The sequence below is a fragment of the Peromyscus eremicus genome, chromosome 10 (genome assembly GCF_949786415.1).
Source record: "Peromyscus eremicus chromosome 10, PerEre_H2_v1, whole genome shotgun sequence".
In the NCBI taxonomy this organism is placed as follows: Eukaryota; Metazoa; Chordata; class Mammalia; order Rodentia; family Cricetidae; genus Peromyscus; species Peromyscus eremicus.
This window is the reverse complement of record NC_081426.1, coordinates 31,579,940-31,601,227: the sequence shown is the minus strand read 5'-3', so window position 1 is coordinate 31,601,227 and position 21,288 is coordinate 31,579,940. Positions and strand designations below refer to the sequence as shown.

Here is a 21,288-nt window from a genome sequence, read left to right as displayed (position 1 = left end):
ACATCCCAAGATGGTCCTCAATACATACAGCTCTCGGTACTCAGGGGCACATGAAACAGTGCTTCATTGTCGTGCTGGAGCATTATTTTCTTAATGCAATTGGATGTTTTTCCCGTTTCTGATAATTTTCTATTACAAGTCAGACCGTGACACATTGTACAATTAGCTATATCTGTGTCTCAGTGACCAAGAAACCCGAGTGGATTGTTACTGGCAGGCAAAGCAATGGTGAGCAGTGGGTTGGTGGCTTGAGGCTGTGGTAAATGAGCTGCCACAGTCTGACCCAGGCTACAAAGCACCTAGTTATGAGATGCTTTGTCACCGGTGGGGAGAAGCCAACAAGGCAAACATCCAGCAGGACTTCTGAGCAGAGGGATGTGGAGAGTAGAAAGGATGAAGGGCGGGGCACTCATTAAGCCTGAGCATCCAAATGCTCTCTGAACCATGAAGGACCACAGTCCGTCCCCACCCCATCCCCCACAGAAATCACATGGATGGCTAAGTACTTGGTGACCACAAACATGTGCACTTTCCCATTAGCTCTCTTTGTAAATCCTGGCAAAATAAGATTTTCAACATGGTGGTGCTTTTATAGCTATAAAAATGGAGGCTTTCCAAATCAGTCTTGCTGTGGAATAATGCCGTGTCAGAGAATGAACTTTGAGCTACTGTCTTAGTTAAGGTTTCTATTGCTGTGAAGAGACACCATGATCACAGCAGCTCTTATAAAGGATAACATTTCATTGGGGCTGGCTTACAGTTCAGAGGCTTAGTCCATTGTCATCATGGCAGACAGCAAGACTGGATGCAGACAGACATGGTGCTGGAGAAGGAGCCAAGAGTTCTACATCTGGATCAGTAGGCAGCAGGAAGAGGGAATGGTGATGGGCAAAGCTTAAGCTTCTAAAATCTCAAAGTCCATCCCCAGTGACAACTTCATCCAAAAATACATACTGACTCCAACAAGGTCACATGTCCTAATCCTTTCAAATAATGCCACTCCCTATGAGCCTATGGGGGCCATTTTCATTCCCACCACCACAGCTATTTATATCACAGTTTGTCCAAGGGCCTTAATTTAAGGCTTCCAATACACAAGAAGCTAGGAACTCCAGGCTCATCATCTAGTTTAGTAGAGGGAGGCCTCTACCTATGCAAAGGGTATGGATGTTGTCAAGGCCTCTGACTTCTTTACCAGCAGACATTTTTTCCAAGCTAGGATATGTGCCATCTCAAGGCTAGAAGTTACATAAAAAACACTCCTTTATCCCCAACCCAGATATCCAGCTAGGCATAAGAACACTGTTTTGTGAAGCAAGTGTATTAATACTTCATTGCTTGACTCTGATGCCCAATGTGACACGTGTGCTTTTCAGAAACAAGAGCTCAGACTCCTCAGTTCGTCCCTAGCCTGGTGATGACAGCAGCTTGAATTGGAAGCCAAGTAGAAGGAAAATGAGATTCACTGTGAGCTCCTTGTGAGCAGCAGAGCAGCAAGAGAAGTGAGCAGTTCGGGGCACAAAATGAACATGGGAGCTACATGCAACGGTGACTCAGGTAGGCCCAGCCCAAAGGATGCCCTTGGAATTCTCCATCTGTCTGTGCTCCTGAAGAAACAGGAGTCAGTGAGACATGGGAACATCCCATGCAATGACCTTTCTGTACTACCCTCTCATGAAGGATGTGGAAGTACCAAAGATGTCCCATCACTAAGGGTTGTTACAATGACAATGGGTTACACAGGAGCCACCCCACAGTGAGCAAGCTGCCCTGGGCTCTCCCAGGCCTGGAAGACTAGAAGCTTGTGATGGCTTTTACACGATTGATTTCTAGTCTCCTGAGTGTTCATAGGCTTTAAATGTTGTCCTGCATGTGTCTACAGGATGCAGCAGATACTTTAGACACAGGGAAAGTAAGAGGCAGGTCCAGGCAAGACTGGATTCTGGAGGGATGCTGCTCTGTGTGATGTGATGCAGAACTGAGAATCAAGGAACCGCCTACCTCTCTTGAACACAGATTTCCCCCTCACTCCTTAGGAATGTAGGAGTGTAGACTGGGTGGTCTCTGTATACCCAGGTGCTTTGCAGTCAGAGGTAGGGCTGCTGCTCTTCATAGCCAGGTGATATTTCAACTTCCCTGCAGAGATCACCTTCCTCATCTCTTGTTCTCAGTCCCAGGTTCATCTTTGGGTCGTTTCTGTCAGCAGTACCAACTGAATTCATCCCCTAATATATACGAGCCCATTTTTCCAGTTGTCCCCTCCCATAAAGCTTTTAGAAAAGCCAACGAAAGCTTTGAGAACCTCAGAGCACCAGGCATTTTAAGAACGTTAAACAACACATCATCTAACCCTCCCCAGAATCATCCTGTAGGGTGTGGGCAATAGCTTTGCTCAGTACAGAGCAGATACTACTGATCTACAGCCCATCTGGACCAGCAGATAGAGAATTACTCCTGGGCCTGCTCCAGAACCTAGCCTTCCCCATGAGGGCATGCAAACATGTTCCTAGTTTGCTGTGTGGCTGTGAGCTACAGTGTTGATCTCCTTGGATCCCCTGCTTAAATCCACTTCTGTGTTCATGTTGCCTGTATGGAACAAGAAGAAAAGCTTGCAGCAAAGCCTCTTGCATTAGTGAGCACGCCTCTCTGGCCGCCTAGCAGAGCTCATGGTGGGAGCGAGAGTCTGGTCCTAGTCCAGTGAGACAGAGGAGAGTGGCTTGATGTGTGGCTGGCCAGGGCTGATTCAAGCCCTACTGAAAAGAAACCCCAGGGGCAGAGTGAGAGCTAGAGTGGCCCCTGGGTGGGCCCTATCCACTGGGAGTCCAGGCCACATGGCTGGCATGCTCCTGAGTTCCACACAATTTGTGTCCTGGACAAAGAGAAGAACTAGCTAACAGTCCCTACTGCTGATGAACAGAGCAAAAAACACCACGTGAGCTCTCTCTTAGAAAGTACAGATGAAGTGGGAGATAGGGTGTTTGCTCTGGAGTGAAGATCCCATACACTACACACACACACACACACACACACACACACACACACACGCACACGCACGCACGCGCGCACACACACATACACACACACACACACACACACACACCCAGAAGTCTGGTTGGTGTGGAAATCTCAGTTCACTCTCTCAGGTAGGAAGACCCATCTAGCCATCACAGATGGCATGGTGCCGTGGTAAAAGGACTTGGCATTTTTAAACTTTATGCCGCTGTGCATTCAGCCAAAACAGAACACTGAACTGACTGTCGATCTTTTTGAGGCTAGTGACAGGTGCTCCAGTCCTCCCTTTTTGCCCCACAGCAGAAACAAAGTGTCCCTGTTGGCCCCAGGGCTCAAGAGCATACAGGGACCCTACACTGGGGCACCTGCTGCCAAGCTAGGTCTTCCATAGCTAGATAGAGTCACAGCATTTCCCACTTGCAGTGTTTTCCAGTCACAGTTTACACTGAGTTCATTGGATGGAAACCTGCTGTGAGCTGGGGGGTGCCTGCACTCTCACATCACCAAGAGGAAAGGATGCAGAAGACAAAGCGCCCCACCCCCACCCAGGAATGCGGCTCTGAACAGGATAGGTAGGAAGAACTGCAAGTCTGCCATGTGGACCTGAGACCCGACTCCATCCTCCACACTCCGGAGTGGCTGTCACCTCCTCACCCTTCATCACAGCCACCTCAACCGTGCCTGTGATACCTGTCTGTGAGACCAAAGCAGCTGTCTCATGGGGCAGGTTCACCACGGCCTGAGTCATAGTGTGGATTCTACCTGTCGCCTTCAGGGAAGATCTGAGGCTGAGCCTGTGGTCAGTCACATCAAGGAAACTAGTGCTTGGATCTTCCCAGTCTGTCCACTCCCCCTACCCAACCCCTGTATGTGCACATGTATGTGAGTGCACTGGCCCTTTGGATGACAGCTCTTGTGTCCACATCTCCCACACTCACCAGCTGTCCCTGGGCTCAGATTCCCCTTGTTCACTTATTCACTGTGTTGACACACAGCAAGCTCAGATCCAAGGACCTGCTCCTGGGATTCAAATCCCTGCTCCTCTGTGCCTCCCCAGCACCAGCCATCAGGGGCTCAGCTTCTAAGTATGAGGTCCAGGCTGACCTCAGGAGTCATTCTCCACATGGTTATGATTTGCACTTGCCAAGGGCTCTGGGCCCATGTCATGTGGCTTGGGCAACAGCAATGTTCCCTTTGTCCTGACCCCTCAGCCCGGGGTGCTGAGGCAGTCAGGTAGGACGGATGAAAGCCCTTCCTCGGGACAGAAAAGAATCCTAAATACTAGGTCCTGACTAGGATCCTGGGGATACACCTGCAGTGGGGAGAGGCTGGGAGGGGTGTCAGGAGGGAGGAGAAATGAAGAGACAGAAGGGCACGTAAATGACAGTCTGGGCTAGCAAACTTGAACAAGGGAAGGTTTGCTACAGTTCACGGCTTCAGAGCTTTCACTCCAAGGTCAGTTGGCTCCACAGTCTGCCAAGGTGAGGCAGGCACTAACAGCGGTGGGAGCTTGTGGAAGGGGAGGGTGCTCACCTCGTGACAGTCAGGAAGGAGATGTGGGAAGAACCAGGCCCAGCATAGAACCCCAAGGACCCATTTCCCTCCCAGCACCAGGTAAAATAAGGGCTGGGAATCGGTAAAGTGCTTGCCATGCAACATGAGAAACTGAGTCCACTCCTCCAGAACCCATGTCAAAAAGCCAGGCGCAGTAGCATGCACTTGTAACCCTAGTGCTGAGGAGGTGGAGACAGGATGATCCCTAAGGCTTGCCAGCCAATGACTCAAGCTGAATCCATGGGCTCCAGGCTCACCAAGAGATTCTGTGTCCAGAAAAAAAAAAAAAAAAAAAGCGGGGGCGGAGGGTGGAAGGCAGCAGAGAAAGACACCTGGTTTCCACACGCATGAACAGACATGTGTACCTGCACACACACGTCCGGACATGAAAGGAAACAGAACGGCTTTATGATCAATATACTAGATCCCTGATCAAGCTACTGTTTAGTTCTCCCAGGGCCTCAGTTTCTGCAGCGAGACAGTTGGGCTGACTCACCCCCAGGTCTCAGATAACTGTTTTAGTTTTCTCAACTTAATTTGAATCCATCCAGTTTCAATTCTGCTTAATATCACACAAGACCAATTCTTCTTATTCACTGCAAAAACCTGTCACAGCCCTTTCATAATGTGCTGTCAGCTCTCATCCCCCTCTCGTCACTGAAGACAAATGATGCCTCGTTTCCGCTTTTGCTTCAACCCCATCTTCCAAGTTCGCCACGGAGACAGATGGCCCCTCCGTCAAGGAGCACGCCTCCTCTCCATGCCTGTGCTCATCTGCTTCGCTGGTTTATGGGGGAAACCGAGCAAATCAGTTGCCACCCGGACCGCCATCCCAGTGAGGTAGTGGCGTCTCTCATGTCCCCTCTGCACCGATTCGCTTCTCCACAGTGGATCTAGAATGGATCTCCGAAGCCACAGGAGATGGGCTTGCTTCTCCAAGCTTTCCCTTGGCTGCCCGGTAGCTCTGGGCTTGAAATCTGCTGCTATCTGCTGAGCCTCTTTCTCTGACTGATCCTGAAGGCCCATCCTTTTCATCTCAGCATGGAGACTGTGAAGACCTGGGCTCTGCCGTTTGTGGGACTTATTCATCTTCCTCCTGCCTCCTTGCACAGCAGCGTCCTCTGCTGAGTGTCTACGCCGATGGGAGTGACCAGTCAGGTGTAGGAGGCCCCTCCAGCCTGCCACAGATGGTCTCTGGCAGGATTCCTAGGCTCTCCTACTGGTGAAAAAATACCTTAGATATTCAACTTACAAAGAGGAAAATCCGCGGGGCGGTGGTGGTGCACGCCTTTAATCCCAGCACTCGGGAGGCAGAGCCAGGCGGATCTCTGTGAGTTCGAGGCCAGCCTGGGCTACCAAGTGAGTCCCAGGAAAGGCACAAAGCTACACAGAGAAACCCTGTCTCAAAAACCAAAAAAAAAAAAAAAAAAAGAGGAAAATCCTTTGAGGTTATATCCCATGGTAACCCATGGTCACTTGGTCCCATTGCTTTAGGACTGTGACAGGGCAGACCATCATGACAAGAACCTATGGTGAAGGAAATGGCTCCTCTCATGGCAGTCAAGAAGCAAAAAGAGAGGAGGGAACCATAGTCTCAGAATCCCACTGAAGGACATGCTCCCAATGAACTCACTTCCTCCCTCTAGACCACACCTACTAAAGAAGCCATCACCTCCAGATGTTACCTTAGGCTGAGGACCAAGTCTTCCACATGTGGGCCTTTGAGGAACACTCCAGATCCCAACCTCCTTCACCAAGCCCGGCTCTCTTACTTGTACCTGTCCCACATGGTGGGGGACACCAGATTTTCTAGGCTTCTCCTGGCACACATATGGTTCCTTTAGTCTCTACAGCATCAGCCACCTTCTGAAGACATAACTACGTGATTATGTCTCTCTACATAACCAGAACTGCAGCTTCCTTTTCAACTCCAGACTCGCAGGCTTCAGAAGTTTCGAGGCAGGAGCAATCAATAAGCAGATGGAGAAGTGAGACCAGGGACATTTGACAGCTGGCTCCCCAAGGTCTCCTAGAGGCAGGCTATGGCTAGATCATTCTAGTTCCCTTGCTGGTGAAGACCACCCCCCAAAACCTACACAATGCCCTTCAGGTATCATGAGAACCCAGTGTCCCTGCTGGTAGACACATAAATGAAAGTCAACACATCTTCTCAATCCTACCTTTTGGTGGGAATCAGTGGGAATCTACTATCTACCCATCCACACAATAAAGATCACAGGTACACTCTCACCCACAGCCCAGTTCACTGTGACAGGTGTCCCCACAATCCTAACTCTCACTGAAAGCTCCCAGGTGCCCTTCTCTTGGCCCCAGAGTGCTGCAGGACTCCTACCATCACCATGGTTTTTCATGGTTCTGAAAACTTGCTAGTGACAAAGCAAAGCTGTCACCTCCCTAGGCTGCTAGCACTGCTGGATGGACAGTGTTTGCAGAAGTCCATGTCACTGCCCATTAACAGGGTTCTCAAAATATAAGTCCTGCCGAGGGGTGGTTCTAGTAAAGTCCCACACGAAGATCCCTCCCACCTCAGTGTGCACAGCTATTTGGAGTGGGACCTGCCCTGCTCCTCCTGGCAAGAGGTAGCCTTTCTCCTCAGGTCTGGAGCAGCCTGACACCTCCTTACACCAGAGAGAGAAACAGTGAGAATTTCAAGCTTGCACCCCAGGAGACCTTCAAGTTCCTGCTCTCTCTCAACACAGCCTCTACACCTCCATATGCAGAAACCCGAAAGAGTATCCACGAGGCTGAGGGCTCGTGTATAAGAAAGAGGAGCATCCCTGTTGGAGAGATGGTCACTAAAAGCCAGCGCCAGCCACCATCAGCCACCAGCCACAAGGCCCTGCTTGAGTCCACAGCCCAAGTGAACCCTCTGATGCATGAGGGTGAGACCAGCAGAAAGACACCTAGCAGAGCAAGCCTTACAACTGTGTGAATGAAGTGGTGGGGGCTTTGAGGAAGTAAGTTTTGGGTAGCAATAGCCCAGTAGGATTTAACAACACACCCTCCTTTTTTTTCCAAATCATTCAGTGTTATGATGATGGTGGTGATGGTGGAGATTCACATATCAGGTGTTCCCTCTGTGCCATGCTCTAGGATGCATCTATTTAAAGAGTAAATGAAAGCTGGGAGATACTTGATCTATAAAGCGCTTGCTACACAAGCATGAGAGCTAGAGTTCGATCCCCCAGATGCCACATACAGGGTTGTGGAGTGTGCTTGTAATCCTCATTCTGGGGAACAGAGATGGCAGACATACAGGTTTGCTGGCCAGCCAGCCTCGATGAGTCAATGAGCCCCCAACATCAATGAGATACCTTGCCTCAAAACCAAGATGGATGGCTCCTTAGGAATGACTTGGCCTGCACATGTATGCACATCACTATCACTGTAACACCACACACACACACACACACACACAGAGAGAGAGAGAGAGAGAGAGAGAGAGAGAGAGAGAGAGAGAGAGAGAGAGAGAGAGAGAGCTTTAATGAGTGTAAAACTGTAACCCTGTGAGTTAAGTATAGTTATTGTCCTTATTTGCTAATGAGGAAATGGAGACTCTAGGAGGTAATTTGCTGAAGCTTGCAGGGCTCACAGGTAGATAGTTTCCATTGTGTGGATTCAGCAGGACAGCCATGTTGAGTTATAACCCTGTGATTGCCCCGGGTCACTGCAATGGGTTTTGCCCACATAGCTTTTGCCCTGCACATTCTAAACAGATAAAGCCCCTAGAATGCGTGGAGCTCTGCAATGAGACCCAGCACCAAGAATGTACTTGCTCATGTTATGTTAAGGTAAACCAGGGACACTGTCATTTAGATAAGGTCACTTCTGTCCTAATCGATATGCATGCACCTTTTCCGGACCCCAATCCAGGGTAATGCTCCTGTCATAAACAGCACTCCATAATCCTACATCTATCTAGTGGCCTTTTTCTTTGGTCTCATGGGACTCCGGTGCTGGCCATCATACACTGCTGTGTCCAAATTGTTCTGGACACCAGTGTACTGGATCCAGTTTCTAGAACTATCATAACTACTCACACAGCTTCTCTTCCATGTCCTGTCCTCCTGCACGCTGTAACTCTTCCCCTAGAATCCACTCAGGATGGTGGGAGCTGGGGCACAAATGTGTCTGTTGGGTGTTTTCTATTGGGTGACATTTCCTCACACCTGTACCTAGAAGGCCAACTCTTAGAACATAGTAGGTACCTCTGCTCCAAAGGGTCACAACCCATGCTGACACACACTGGGCACCTGAGCATACGCACTCCAGTTCCTCACAGTAGCCTTGCTGGGGAGGCAGTATCTCCCTGTCATGTCGCAGCTGAGGCAGAAACAAAGTCATTCAGTATCACAAAGGATTTAACTAGAATGGCCTGGTGCCAGACAGACTTCTCCCCATTTACTGTGACACCCCTTTCTATCACCTATTTCTCAGGTACAAGAGACCCTAGTCCCCTTAAAGACCCTATTTCCCTGCTTTTTTTGGTGTGTGTGTGTGTGTGTGTGTGTGTGTGTGTGTGTGTGTCCCAGCTACAGTCCCAAGGAGCACTCCCACCCTGACAGCTGTTCCTACCCAAAGAGCAGCTTTCAGACTGTGCCTCCTGGGGGAAAGGAATGGCTCCCACGGAACGCCTCACCCTGGCTGCATCATGATGCTTCAGGGAGAGACCACAGCTGGTTTGAAATCCCTGGAGGGGAGCGAGTGGGTCATAAATGAACCACAAATGTAAACCTCATTGCATGCACACAAGCCACAGCAAGCAGCAATGGTCAGCATCAGAAACATGGACAGCAGCACCCTGGGCATCAATCTGACTTTATTGGAGCCAAGACTGGGAGTGGGTGATCCAGGAGCAGTCCAGGGATTTAGCAGGTCCTATTAGAGCAATCTAGGAACAGGCCAGGGATTTGGGGGTCCAATTGGATTGAAGGACTGAAATTCTGGACCTGACATTACGTAACTTGCAAAGCACCTTCTCTGCTCCAAGCCCTCCATCACTTTAAGTATCAGTGAAACTGATTTTGCGGGTGTCATTTTGAAAATTGAGTATGGCAATATGTGTGAAACCTGGGGAAATGGTCAGCACATAGTAGGGATAAATATATATAATTTATTCAAATGAAGATGCTCTCCATGTCAGACATCCTGTAAAAAGGGGGTGCACGCCTATACTGATGCAGCTTCTCAAGGTGTGGTAGTTTGAATGTAACTGGCCCCCATAATATCATAGAAAGTGGCAGTATTGGGAGGTATGACTTTGTTGGAGTGGGTATGGCCTTGTTAGAGGAAGTGTGTCACTATGGGGGCAGGCTTTGAGGTTTCCTATGCTCAGGATACCACCCAGTGTTTCAGTCGACTTCCCGTTGCCTGCAAGATGTAGGACTCTCAGCTACTTCTCCACCACCATGTCTGCCTGCATGCTGCCATGCTCCCCTCCATGATGATAATGGACTGAACCTCTGAAACTATAAGTGAGCCCTAAGTAAATGTTTTCCTTTATAAGAGTTGCTGTGGTCGTGGTGTCTCTTCACAGCAATAGAAACTCTAAGACGCATGGCTATGACCAGTCCCTGAGAGAAACAGCTTGAAGGAGAAAGACCACCTCTGCTCACAGTTTCAGAGTTCTCATTCCATGGTCCATCTGACTCCACCGCTGTGGGCCTAAGGTAAAGCTAATCATAGCAGAGAGCATCCCCTCCCGGTGGTGCACAGGAAGCAGAAAGAAAGAAACAGGAAGAGAGCTAGGAACGATACTTTCAGGAGGCACATCCCCCAGTGACCTATTTCCTCCACCAGGCCCTACCTCCTACAGTTCTGCCACCTCCCAAAATAGTGCCACCAGCTGGGGACCAAATGTTCAACATTGGAGCTTGTGGGGAACAGTTCACCGGAGTGTCGTACCCTGTCCTGAGCCTTTATACAGGAACACATTTACTGATGTTCACGACAGGTGCTGATGGGGCAAGGGAGGTACAGAAGGATAAAGAGCATCTATCACATTTATGAAGTGGTTCAATTGGCTCCAGGATGCACCGTCTTTACCAACACACCCTCCCGCTTCTCCAAAGTGCTATACTGGAGAAGCACGCGGTGTCGGAGATACCGTTCATTAGTTCCTTACCACTGTGGGAACTCAATGGCTGCAAAAGTACAGCTGCCCAGGAGTAAATTCACGATCTCTCAGTGCTGGAATCCCTGGTGGTTTTGTTTGTTACTTTATGTGTTTGCATTTCCCTCCAATTCACCCAAATAAACATATTTGATTTGATAAGCAGAAAAGCATGCTGTTTAAAGTATGCTTATTTCTATCTGCCATGCCAGGAGTGGTTAGGCACTGCGTAGGAGGCCATGGTCTCCAGGCAATGCTTGGAAATCTTCTAGCCAGCTTAATGTACTATCATCATTATGCTTCATCCCTCCCAAGAGCAGCACCACCAAAACACAGTCCATCCTCAAATCCCTCGGCCTCTTTCACACAGTCCATCCCAGCCCCCAAGTCATTATGCTACCAAGGATGACCCTGATCTTCTGATCCTCCTGCCTCTACTTCCCAAGTGCTGGGATGACAGGCATGTGTTACCACGCATGGTTTATTCAGTGGGGGAAGGGAGTTCAAACCCAGGGCCCCCTGCAGGCTTGATAATCACTCTACCAATTGAGCTATGCACTTAGGTTTCTAAAGTGAATTTTAATGGAGACCCATAGCTCCAGTTCTTGACCCTACTCGGGGAGGGAGTGGCTCTCTGTACAGCACTCCCATCAAGCGGGAGGCCCTGGGCTTTCCAGAACTCCCAGCCCCCACCATGAAGGGAAGCCAGAGTGTGTGTGTGTTAGCTGGTGTCCCTCGGCAGCATCAGTCTAATTACACAGCCGTGCAAGGTCATGACCTCCCCATCCATCATCCTTCAGGACTATTCACGACTCGGGTTGGCACAAGTTCCCCAGGGACCAAGTGGTTACTGGCACCCAGGTTCCAGGTGAGGCTAAATCTCACCAGACTCACTTTATCTCCCTTGTCTTCTGCTGCATTGGATGAGCTGGGTCCAAGTGCCATCTCTCAGATGGAAGGAGAGAAAATCCCATCTGCACTCACAAACATGTTTCATGAAGGTGAGCATGGAGCATCTAAAGATTCTGTTATCACATGGAACGTGCTCAGTGGGCAAAGAAGTCAGGGAACGCATTGACACAGGAGGGGCCTGGAGGCTAAATCAGATGTGACACCTTCACCTTGGAGAGAGAGACAGTGGCTCAGAGAGAACTGCCCTCCGTCGTGTGGAGGAGACTTGATTTTACCATGAGCATCTCATGGATGCTGAGCCTGTGCCAGGCCCCGACTAACCATGAGCTAGACATATCTTCTATCTGTGTTTTCCTGCACATTGGCCCTGGATCCATCTGTTCTCTAGGCCCAGGAGGCCAACCGGGGAGGGTGATCACAATGGTTGGCCCTAAGGATAGTATCACCAGGGCTTCCTTGGCCTCTGGCTTCCAGTTTGGCTCATCTAATGGGAAGCACAATGGAGAGAGGAGAGACATTCCTAGAATTTACTTTCCATCCAACATAAATAGGCCCGGCAGCACTTGAGTTCCTTAGGAGCACACTTCAGTTGCAAGAACAGCTCTCTCCTCATCTTCTGAGAGCCCTCAAATTCAAAATGGAGTGACTCCTGCCGAACTTTAACAGTACAACAGAACCAACAACAACAAAGGAAGCCAGGAGGTGCTGGAAGAGAGGACCACAGATGCAGGCCTGCTAGCAGGAACTATCACAAAGACCCTACCAGATCCGTAGCCTTATGTAAGGAGTATGTCTGCAAGGGTGCCTACCAAGATGCTCTGTTCTAAGCCTGCTACCTCTCTGAACTGAAATTTAGATGCCCCTTTTCCTAGTGCTGGGGAAATAGGTGAGTACTGCAAGACAGCCAGAGATGCCTCCTCCGTCGCTGCGGCCTCTTGAATCTGCACAGTTGACAATGATGCACGTGTTCCCATCACCATGATGGGAAGTCTAAGGTAGATGGAGAAGGAGAGGACTCCAACCACACCACTGAGACCCACCAGTGAGACCCATTGTGCAAAACACAGGACGGTGACCTGATTTCTTCCACAGATGAAAAGAGAGGAGGAAAAACTTGTGTATTAAAAGATATAAAAGGCCATTTTGTGGGCAGATGGATGATATGTAGATGGATGTGTGGATGGATGGATGAATGGATGGATGGATGAATGATGGATGAATGATGGATGAATGGATGGATGGATGGATGGATGGATGGATAGGTAGGTAGATAGGTGGGGTGGGTAGATGAATGAATGAATGAATGAATGAATGAATGAATGAATGTATGGTAAGGTGGATAAGTGGATAGATTGATAGGTGGATGGACAGATGGATGGATTGATAGACAGATGAATGGATGGATGGATGGGTGGGTGGATGGGTAGGTGGGTAAATAGGTGGGGTGGGTATATGAATGAATGAATGAATGAATGAATGAATGAATGAATGAATGAATGGTAAAGTAGATAGGTAGATACATGGATGGACATATGGACGTGTTGATGGACAGACAGATGGGTGATCAAATTGTGGCAAGTCTATCCAGGTAAAGTATATTCAGCCTTTAAAAGGAAGGAAATCATGACACTCTATTGTACACATGCACCTTCATGGCATTGTACTAAATCTAACAAAGTTAGGCACAAAGGGATGAATCCCATAGGGTCCACCAATATGAGGGGCCTAGTCACTGTCACTTTAAGACACAAAGTAGACTGGGGATTGCCAAGGTAGGTGGGTGGTTCATGTTATACAGGGACAGAGTTTCAGTTTGGGAAGATGGAAATATTTTGGAGAGGGACAGAGGAAATGGCCACAGAGCAGGTGACCACACTCCTGTTTAAGGAGGTAAGTTTGTCTTATATAGATCTACCTCAAAAAAGACATGCCAATCAGCTATAGTGAGACCCTACTTAGACTCAGTTTCAAGTAAACCATAAAAAAAAATGCCCATATAATTTGTAAAATAATTAGAAAGTTGAACCAATTGGATGTTTGATAAAATTAAAGTTATCACTTATTTGGGGCATGATGATGGGACAGTGTTTGAAATGATTGTGAATTGAATAATGTATGTCTAGCCCCACTTCCAAATAATGTGGTGGAAGGAGAGATGAGGCCGGGTCCTGATGAAGGAGTCTGCTCTCAAGCTGATCTTTGTCCAAGCTGAACGATGAGCACACTGGAACCTTTTACTATTCTGTCTGATTTTGTAAGTATTTGACATTTTCCATGCTAAAATGTTTTAAACTTCCTTCCATTCCCCCATCCATCTTTCTGTGACAAAGGATCCTGCTACGTGGCCTCAAACTTACAGAGATCTCTCTGGCTCCACCCAAAAAGTGCTGAGGTACATAATCATGCCTAGCTTAGAAACCAGTTCTCAGCCACTTTTACATCAGCCACCCTGATCTTCCTCCACTCTGCACAGCCACTAGCACCCAGAGCTGGAATCTCTTGTCATCCCAGGCCATGGCCTTCCCTCTGCTCACAGGGCAGGAAGGAGGATATTCTGGACCCCAGATTCTCCCTGCCTCCCTATGGTCCCCTCTTCTAACCAGACCCACACTCCCTTGCATTCCCACTATTGCCAAGAAGAATGCCTATGGTAGTGTTGATTATGATTATTATTATCATCATTATGATTCTGGAGGATTCCAGAGATGCCTCTCTGTGCTGAGCCCAATGATCATGGCTCCTGTGTGTGTGACGTGGCCCAGATTTCATGGCACACCGACCATACATTTCAACCATAGCATGGATATGGCACTTTAGGTCCTAAGAGTGTGACCAGTTCTGCCCCAGGGGACACTTGCACACTGCCACACAAAGCCCAGAGCAATACATGTACTTTATGGTAACCTCTTCTGCAAGGGCCTCCTGTGTGGCTGAGTCCTGCTCACCTCTCCATCACTACACCCTAGAGTTTCCTATGCCTGGGTTGTAAAGATCACACTGTCAGAGTCACATAGAGAAAAGAAAGCTGCAGCTCTTCCATGCTTGAGGCCTCTGAGTATGGCAAAGAGCGGCTCACTCCTTCTTGTCATGCTGGAAGTCAGACACCCCCATCCCACAGGCCAGAACACTGAGACCCTGGAGATATGCGAGGGTCACAACCAGAATCTATATCATGGGGTGGGAGTCAGGTACGCTTAGCTCCTAAGCCGTTTGCTTCTCAGCGTAGGCAGGGAAAGCATGAGAGGCTGCCTGAGTTAGGAATGCTTCAGGGCACATCATGAAGCGTGTCACCAGGCTGTGTCAGCAAGGATGATGGAAGATGATGTCACCATGGAGGTGTTTTGTGAGGTGGAAACCAGGCCTCCAAGGGCTGCCGCTGAAAGCTACAGCTGGCCAGCAAGCCCAGGTTACGGTGAGCACAAGGCTCTGTCCTCAGGGCACACACTCCACCTGGGTTCTGTGGGTTTGTCTGCCCAGGTCCTTGCTTCCTGTGGTTTTACACCAGGCTTCCTGCCTCCAAAAGAGACAGCAACTGAACACAGTGCCACACGGAACCGCCACTCCAGGTCCCCACTGGCCTGACCCTGAAGCCAACCGGCTCTTCTCTTGTCAGATGGTCGCTCTTCAGGGCATGGCGAAGGCCACCCATTCTCTCCAACACTTTAGCAACCGTCCCCAGTGGCCATCTCACAACTTCTCAGCATCCCCGGTGGTCCTTTCCTCCTAACTGGGAGCCCAGCAGGTGGAAGCAGGACAGCCACTGCTGGAACTGAGAAGCAAACACATATTTATTATGTGAAAGCTGCCCGAAGAAATGGAGTCACTTCTGCCATGCTCATAAAAACCAAAAGCAATCGTGACTAAAGCCAGAGGTGATGAGAGAGGGGATTTTGACATACACACTTGGCACCAAGAGCTATTGCAGGGCCTGCTGGAGGTGCAGCCACGGGCAGGGGCCATCACGACACTGTAGGTCCACACCTGCCCACTTTGTACAGCACCAGGCTAGGTATGGGCCTCTATAATGGCAGCTTACTGTATCAACATCTCTGTACCCCCTTCACTTTCCTTTTACAAACTTCCCCTTACCTCATACACGGGCATACATGGGCCGACACAGTGCTCAGCTAACCCCAGAGAAACCGTCACCATTGGAGAGAGTCTGATTGCCATTAGAGAGAGTCTGATTGCCATTAGGAGTTGACCGCTAGCCTCCCTCTCCTGATATACCCCTGGGCAAGGCTTGTCTGTGACAGCAAACTGTGTCCCACAGCTGGGTGTGACGGTACAGGGCTACAGCACCCTATGCTCTCTGTGGGAACAGCTCTCCCTGGGGAGATAGGGAAGGGACTTAGCTCTTATGGCTGCCCCACTTTGACCCCTCCCCCTCCCTGGAAGCACACACACACACACACACACACACACACACACACACACACACACGTTTCCAGGGTGTAGCACAGTGCACACTTCCACCAGGAGGCTACCTGGTATTCTCACGGGCAGCTACCTACCCCACAGTCCCAGCCTGTGTCCTACCTGCTTATGCCACTGGTCCCCAGTCTACACATTGTCTGTCTGGAAGCCCAGGGGCAGGAGCTGGCGGGAGATGAAGAAGACCTAGTTCCAGTCCCTCCTGACCTCCCAGATTGACAGGAAGATGAATGCGGCTCCAGGGAGAGAAACCGCACTCAACACAGCCATTCTTTGACTATACAAGCAAGGCCAGGCCTCCCCATGGACTTGCCTCACAACCAGGGGGAGGGGCACTCTTGCCTCACTAGCTTTGGCTAGGCTCCCGGGGAAGTCCTCCACGTGGCTTGCTGACAACTGACTGATAAATTATTTTCTGCTGCAGTGGCAGAGCTAGTCTGATTGCTGGCCTCTCCAGAGGCCTAGGCAGAGGGGTGGCTGCCTCCAGCTCCTGCAGACCAAGCTCCTGCCTGGCCTTCAACATCCTTGATGCAAGTCCTGCCCTGACCTCTGATAACATATAGCCGACCGAGAGTGTGACAGGGCCGCCTCATGCCTCTCAAAGCTCTGCAGGCCTGGGACAAGGCCAGAGCCTGCCAGTATCCATTGCAACAGCGCTCAGAAGTCAGAGCACAAAGCAGCCCCAACTGGAGACCTCGGTGTACCCCAGGGGTGCTGATGGCACTTTCTGGTTTACAATTTTGGATTTAGTGGGCAATGGTGGCCATGGCGAGCAGCAGGGATCACTCTGGAGCGACCCATCTGGAGGGCCTCTCACCAAGGCCCGGAACATGGGCACAGGCTAGAAGGGGCTGAGGTGACAGATAATGCCTCGTGCTGGAGACAGGTGGCACCACCCCCACAGGACGAGCTGAACCCTTGCCTGTACCTCAGGTGCACATCCTTTCTCCATCACATTCTTGATGCTCCAAATCATGACGTTAAGGATGCATTCCCAAGACAAAGGGACAGGAGGAGCAGAAGAGGGGTCACCAAGCCAACATCCTCACCCAGCTCTGCAGGGTACTTCATCATCAAAAACAATGGCTGGCATGCCAAATGGGACCTCACATTAACTGGTAACTTATTTACTTATTTATTTATTTAGTTAGTTAGTTAGTTAGTTGTTTTGGAGATGAGGTCTTGCCAGCTTGAGCTGGCCTGGGACTTGCTATGTACACCAGGCTGGCCTTGAACTCATAGATCTGCCTATCTCTGCTTCCCTAGTGCTAGGATTAAAGGTGTACACCACCACACCCAACTTAACAGCTAACTTTAAGCAAAACAACTGTAAAATGCTTCACACAACAGTGCTCTCCTATCCGGAGGGAGGCTCCAGTGGGGTGCCCAGTGATCCCCAAGCCAAGAGGAAGAACACTTTTCATATGTGTTCACAGCACTACACTAGCAGACAATGGTCACCTAGCTACCATGACAGCCAGAAGACTGAATGAGATGTGGGCTCACTGACAGCCTCTCTAGGACATAACCTGGACATGGTTCCGTCTCCCAAGGCCCAAGCCAAGCCAAGTGGCCACAGCTCTGTAAGCTTGCATTTCAGTGGCTTCCATTTCTCCCGGAAATCAAACCCACCAGCTCCCAGATCTGTGCTGTGGTAGTTTCATGAGATACTAATATTGGGGAAGTCAAGGAAAGAGCAGATGGGAATTCTCGGTTCATTCTCTCTCAGACTGAAAGCCAAAGCTCACCCAGACTAAGTCCACGGGCTCCGCCTACATCTTGAGGTGCCTCAGTTTCTTATTTTTGTCTTTGTCCTCCCTTCCAGGAGGGAACAGAGCAGGGCAGGGAGTTCCGACGTTCCCTTCAGGATGAGAAAAGATACATGATGGAAGAGCTTGGAACAAGGGGCGTGGGACATGAGGTCCAAGGACTCCAGGGTGGCCTGCTGTGCTTCATTCTGAAGGGTGACTGTGCAGCTGGCTAAGACACAGTGGCCTGGTCCTTCCCAGGTCTGCGCACAGCAAACCCTTTCGGTCACTGCCTTTGTATCTACCAAAGCTGAACTGAGTCTGTAAGGTGCATCCACATCCTTCCAGCTTCACCCACAACTGCAAGCCTCCAAGCCAAAGACAAAAGCACTCCCCACTCACCGAGGGCTGAGAGCGAGACCGATTTCTTAAAGTGCTCTCGCAGGGCTCTGCTTCAAATATTTATGGAGACTGTGAAGTGGCCCCAGAGAGAGAGTGGCCCTGTCAACTTCACGCCCGCTGCAGTGATTTATTGGCTTGGGGATTGCTGCAGACACTGCCTGAGTGCTTGGTGGAAAGCCAGCCTCCTCCAGGAGTTGCAGAGTGGCAAGAAACCCGGCTAGGAGTGGAGGGGGTGGGGATGTTTTGCCTCTGACCCTTAGACGCGGTGGGGAAAGCTCTGGTTCCCCATTACTGGGCTCTGTCCAGAATCCAGGCTGAGCCCGAAGACGGGGACAGCTGAAGAAGAGAAAACAAAAGTACGTCTCTGTGTCCCCTGATTACGGAACTGCAGATCACACCTCTTATTCAAGGAAGATATAACAACAACAACTAATGCTTATCAAGCACTTACTGTGTTGCCATCAAACCTCTTACCGCATGCTCACTTCCTCCTATGGCAGTTCTAAGAGATCATCATCACCAAGTCACAGTCAAGGAAATGGAGATGGGGTCTAGTTGGGTTGTCACACCCGGCCACTGAGCAAGTGATGACATGCAGGCATTGGGCTGGTGGCCAAGTGGAAGCAAAGGCTTTTGTTCTCAGTGGCAGGAGAACGTGCCCTTCACACAGAAAGGCCCTGTGTCTCCTGCATGGTAGTCTCATGCCAGTGTCCCCATGGCCCTCCAAATGCGCACCCCATTCCCTGCACTGTATCCTCACCATAGGCTTGCCTCAAGGCTCTGCACAATGGGACAAGCCAAGCAATTTTGATGACCCCAGACATCTTCTGTAACTATATGTGGCTGTGAAGTTGCTAACTCCACATCACTCAGGGCCGTGTGATTTCATCCTCTACCCTGTCTACAAGCCCTCCATCAGCTACTCCTGGGCATAAGACAATCCATATCAGCATCTCACCTCTGAAAACATGTTCCCTTCCAGAGCCTACAGGAAGGACCAGCTACAGGAGCACAGCAGCAAGAAGCTCTTTTGCCTCACTAGCATCCTCCAGATGTGGTCATGCATCTGCCTTCCAGCCTCACCAGCAGACTGGAGCCATCCCTCCATCCCCCAGCGACGGGATGGGGAGCAGCCACAGAGCCACATTGTCAGTGCCTGCAGCCTGAGTCTCCTGGGTGAGCCTGAGCCATTTCTAACCTCCTGCCTTTCCTCATAGGCAGAGCGGGTATGATGTTGCTATGGGGTCCCTGTGAGGATGAATACTCCATGTAGGACTAACTCCTCCCTTCACAGTCTCTACTCGACTTCTCTCCCTGTGCTCCAACCATGACCACTCCTCTGAATATCTACACAGCTTGCAAGTGTAGACACCTGCTCCATAGACACACAACAAAGGCTACTATTGCTTGTGATGCCTCCAGGTTGGGGAGGTCACATGTGACAGGTCAGAGCAAGACAAATCAGAAGTGGTTTTCTCAGGAGATGGGAAGACATTCTTATTTCTAGGCATGGAACCTACACAGGGCAGTGAAGCCACCAGGCAGAAAGTTGATGAAGGCCACTGAGCACAGTGAGCACACTTGTGAGCACCTCTCCTGGACTGGAAACTAACAAATACTTCATAGATGTGGGGTCATCAAATTGTCCCACAACCCTGTCATGCAAATGTCCTGTCTTCATGCTCAAGATAAAAATGTAATATAAGTGGTGAGGAAGGCGGGGCATCACAAGAATCGAAGACGGAAGAGAATAAATCGTATGCTGAGACGCCGTGGGGGAGAGCTGTTTGCTCTGCTCTTCTGTTGTTCTGTGAGACCTACGGGTTCCCTGCAAACACAGGGTGCCGCCATGCTGCCTTTCATCCTCATGACAGCATCAGGCAGCGCCACGCCCATTTTATACAGAAGGACACTGACACACAAACGGATGAAGGGCTTTGTCCCCCACCACACTGATTTAACAAGGACAGGGCTGAGCTTTGAACTCAGGTCGGCCAGGCCCCAAATTTAATCAGTTACATGGTTTGTCTGGAGCCAGTGGTGTGTTCCTAGTGAAAACTGATTCAGATGCTTCAAAGTAGAAACAACTAGAAAATCTAGACAAAAGGTAAAAGCAAAAACAAAACAAAAACGTCAGCTGGGATCTGCAATGGACCAAGGCTGGGAAGCTTTATGGGGCTGACACTGACTGACAGCAGGGCTACGGTCCCATGAAGTCCAGTGGGTGTCAATGACTTCCCTGCAGTGGCAGTCTATGGGAGGTCCAGGCAGCCCTGAAGGGAGGATGCTGGACAGGGCTCTCATAGCCTATGGGACACCAGGAACCCTGGGAGAGGACTTGGAGGACCCTGTAGGTTTTGTGCCCAGAAGTGAGTGTGAACCAGATGGCAGGCAGAGCTGCTCTGGCGGCATCATCTTTGAATCAGCTCCAGGTGAGGAAGGCACTGGCCAGGCCAGCCCATCAGAGCAAGGGAAGAAGAGACAGAGATCACCAGAGGGCCTGGGTCTCCACACACGAGGGCCACGACTCAAGACATATGACAAGATATGGCTGAGATGCCACCAGAAACAAAGACTGAAAAGCAGATAATGGGTTACATTTTAGCTCTTAAACTGGTGGGCTTTATTGGGGCCGTCATGCATGCATGCCTGTGTGCATGTGTGTATGGGCTCATGTCTGTCTGTCTTTCTCTGTGTATGTGTATGCACTCATGTCTGTCTGTTTGTCTCTGTCTCTGTGTATGTGTGTGTGTGTGTGTGTGTGTGTGCGCGTGCGCGCGCGTGTGTGTGTACACGAGCATGCACATCTGTGAACATATTCCACTTTCAATTAAAACCACATTTCAGAAGTGAGGTAAAGCTGTGTGCTTACCTTTGGGGAACTGAGTGGAGCAGTCTGTGATGCCCACTCAGCCTCTGGAAGGGACCAGGACTCCATACCCCACAGGCTTTGAAGGATACTGTCTGTTTCAGAATTAAGCAGGTACTCCTGAGCTGGAAGAGAGAATCCTCAGTCAGGCCCCAGGCTAGGCATTCATCTTTAAAACTGACAGGTCCTAAACTTTATCGTAATGTTTCCACTCTCTTGCTATC

The 21,288-nt window shown here is 49.9% G+C and overlaps 1 protein-coding gene across 1 annotated transcript in view; it reads right to left on the bottom strand.

Annotated features, from left to right (window-relative positions):
- C10H4orf50 (chromosome 10 C4orf50 homolog) overlaps positions 1 to 21,288 on the bottom strand; it is an 80,305-nt gene that overhangs the window by 17,523 nt on the left and 41,494 nt on the right. Inside the window, exon 11 of the mRNA XM_059274735.1 lies at positions 21,068 to 21,189. Coding sequence (XP_059130718.1) covers positions 21,068 to 21,189 — 122 coding nt within the window. The remainder of the gene's footprint in view (positions 1 to 21,067; positions 21,190 to 21,288) is intronic.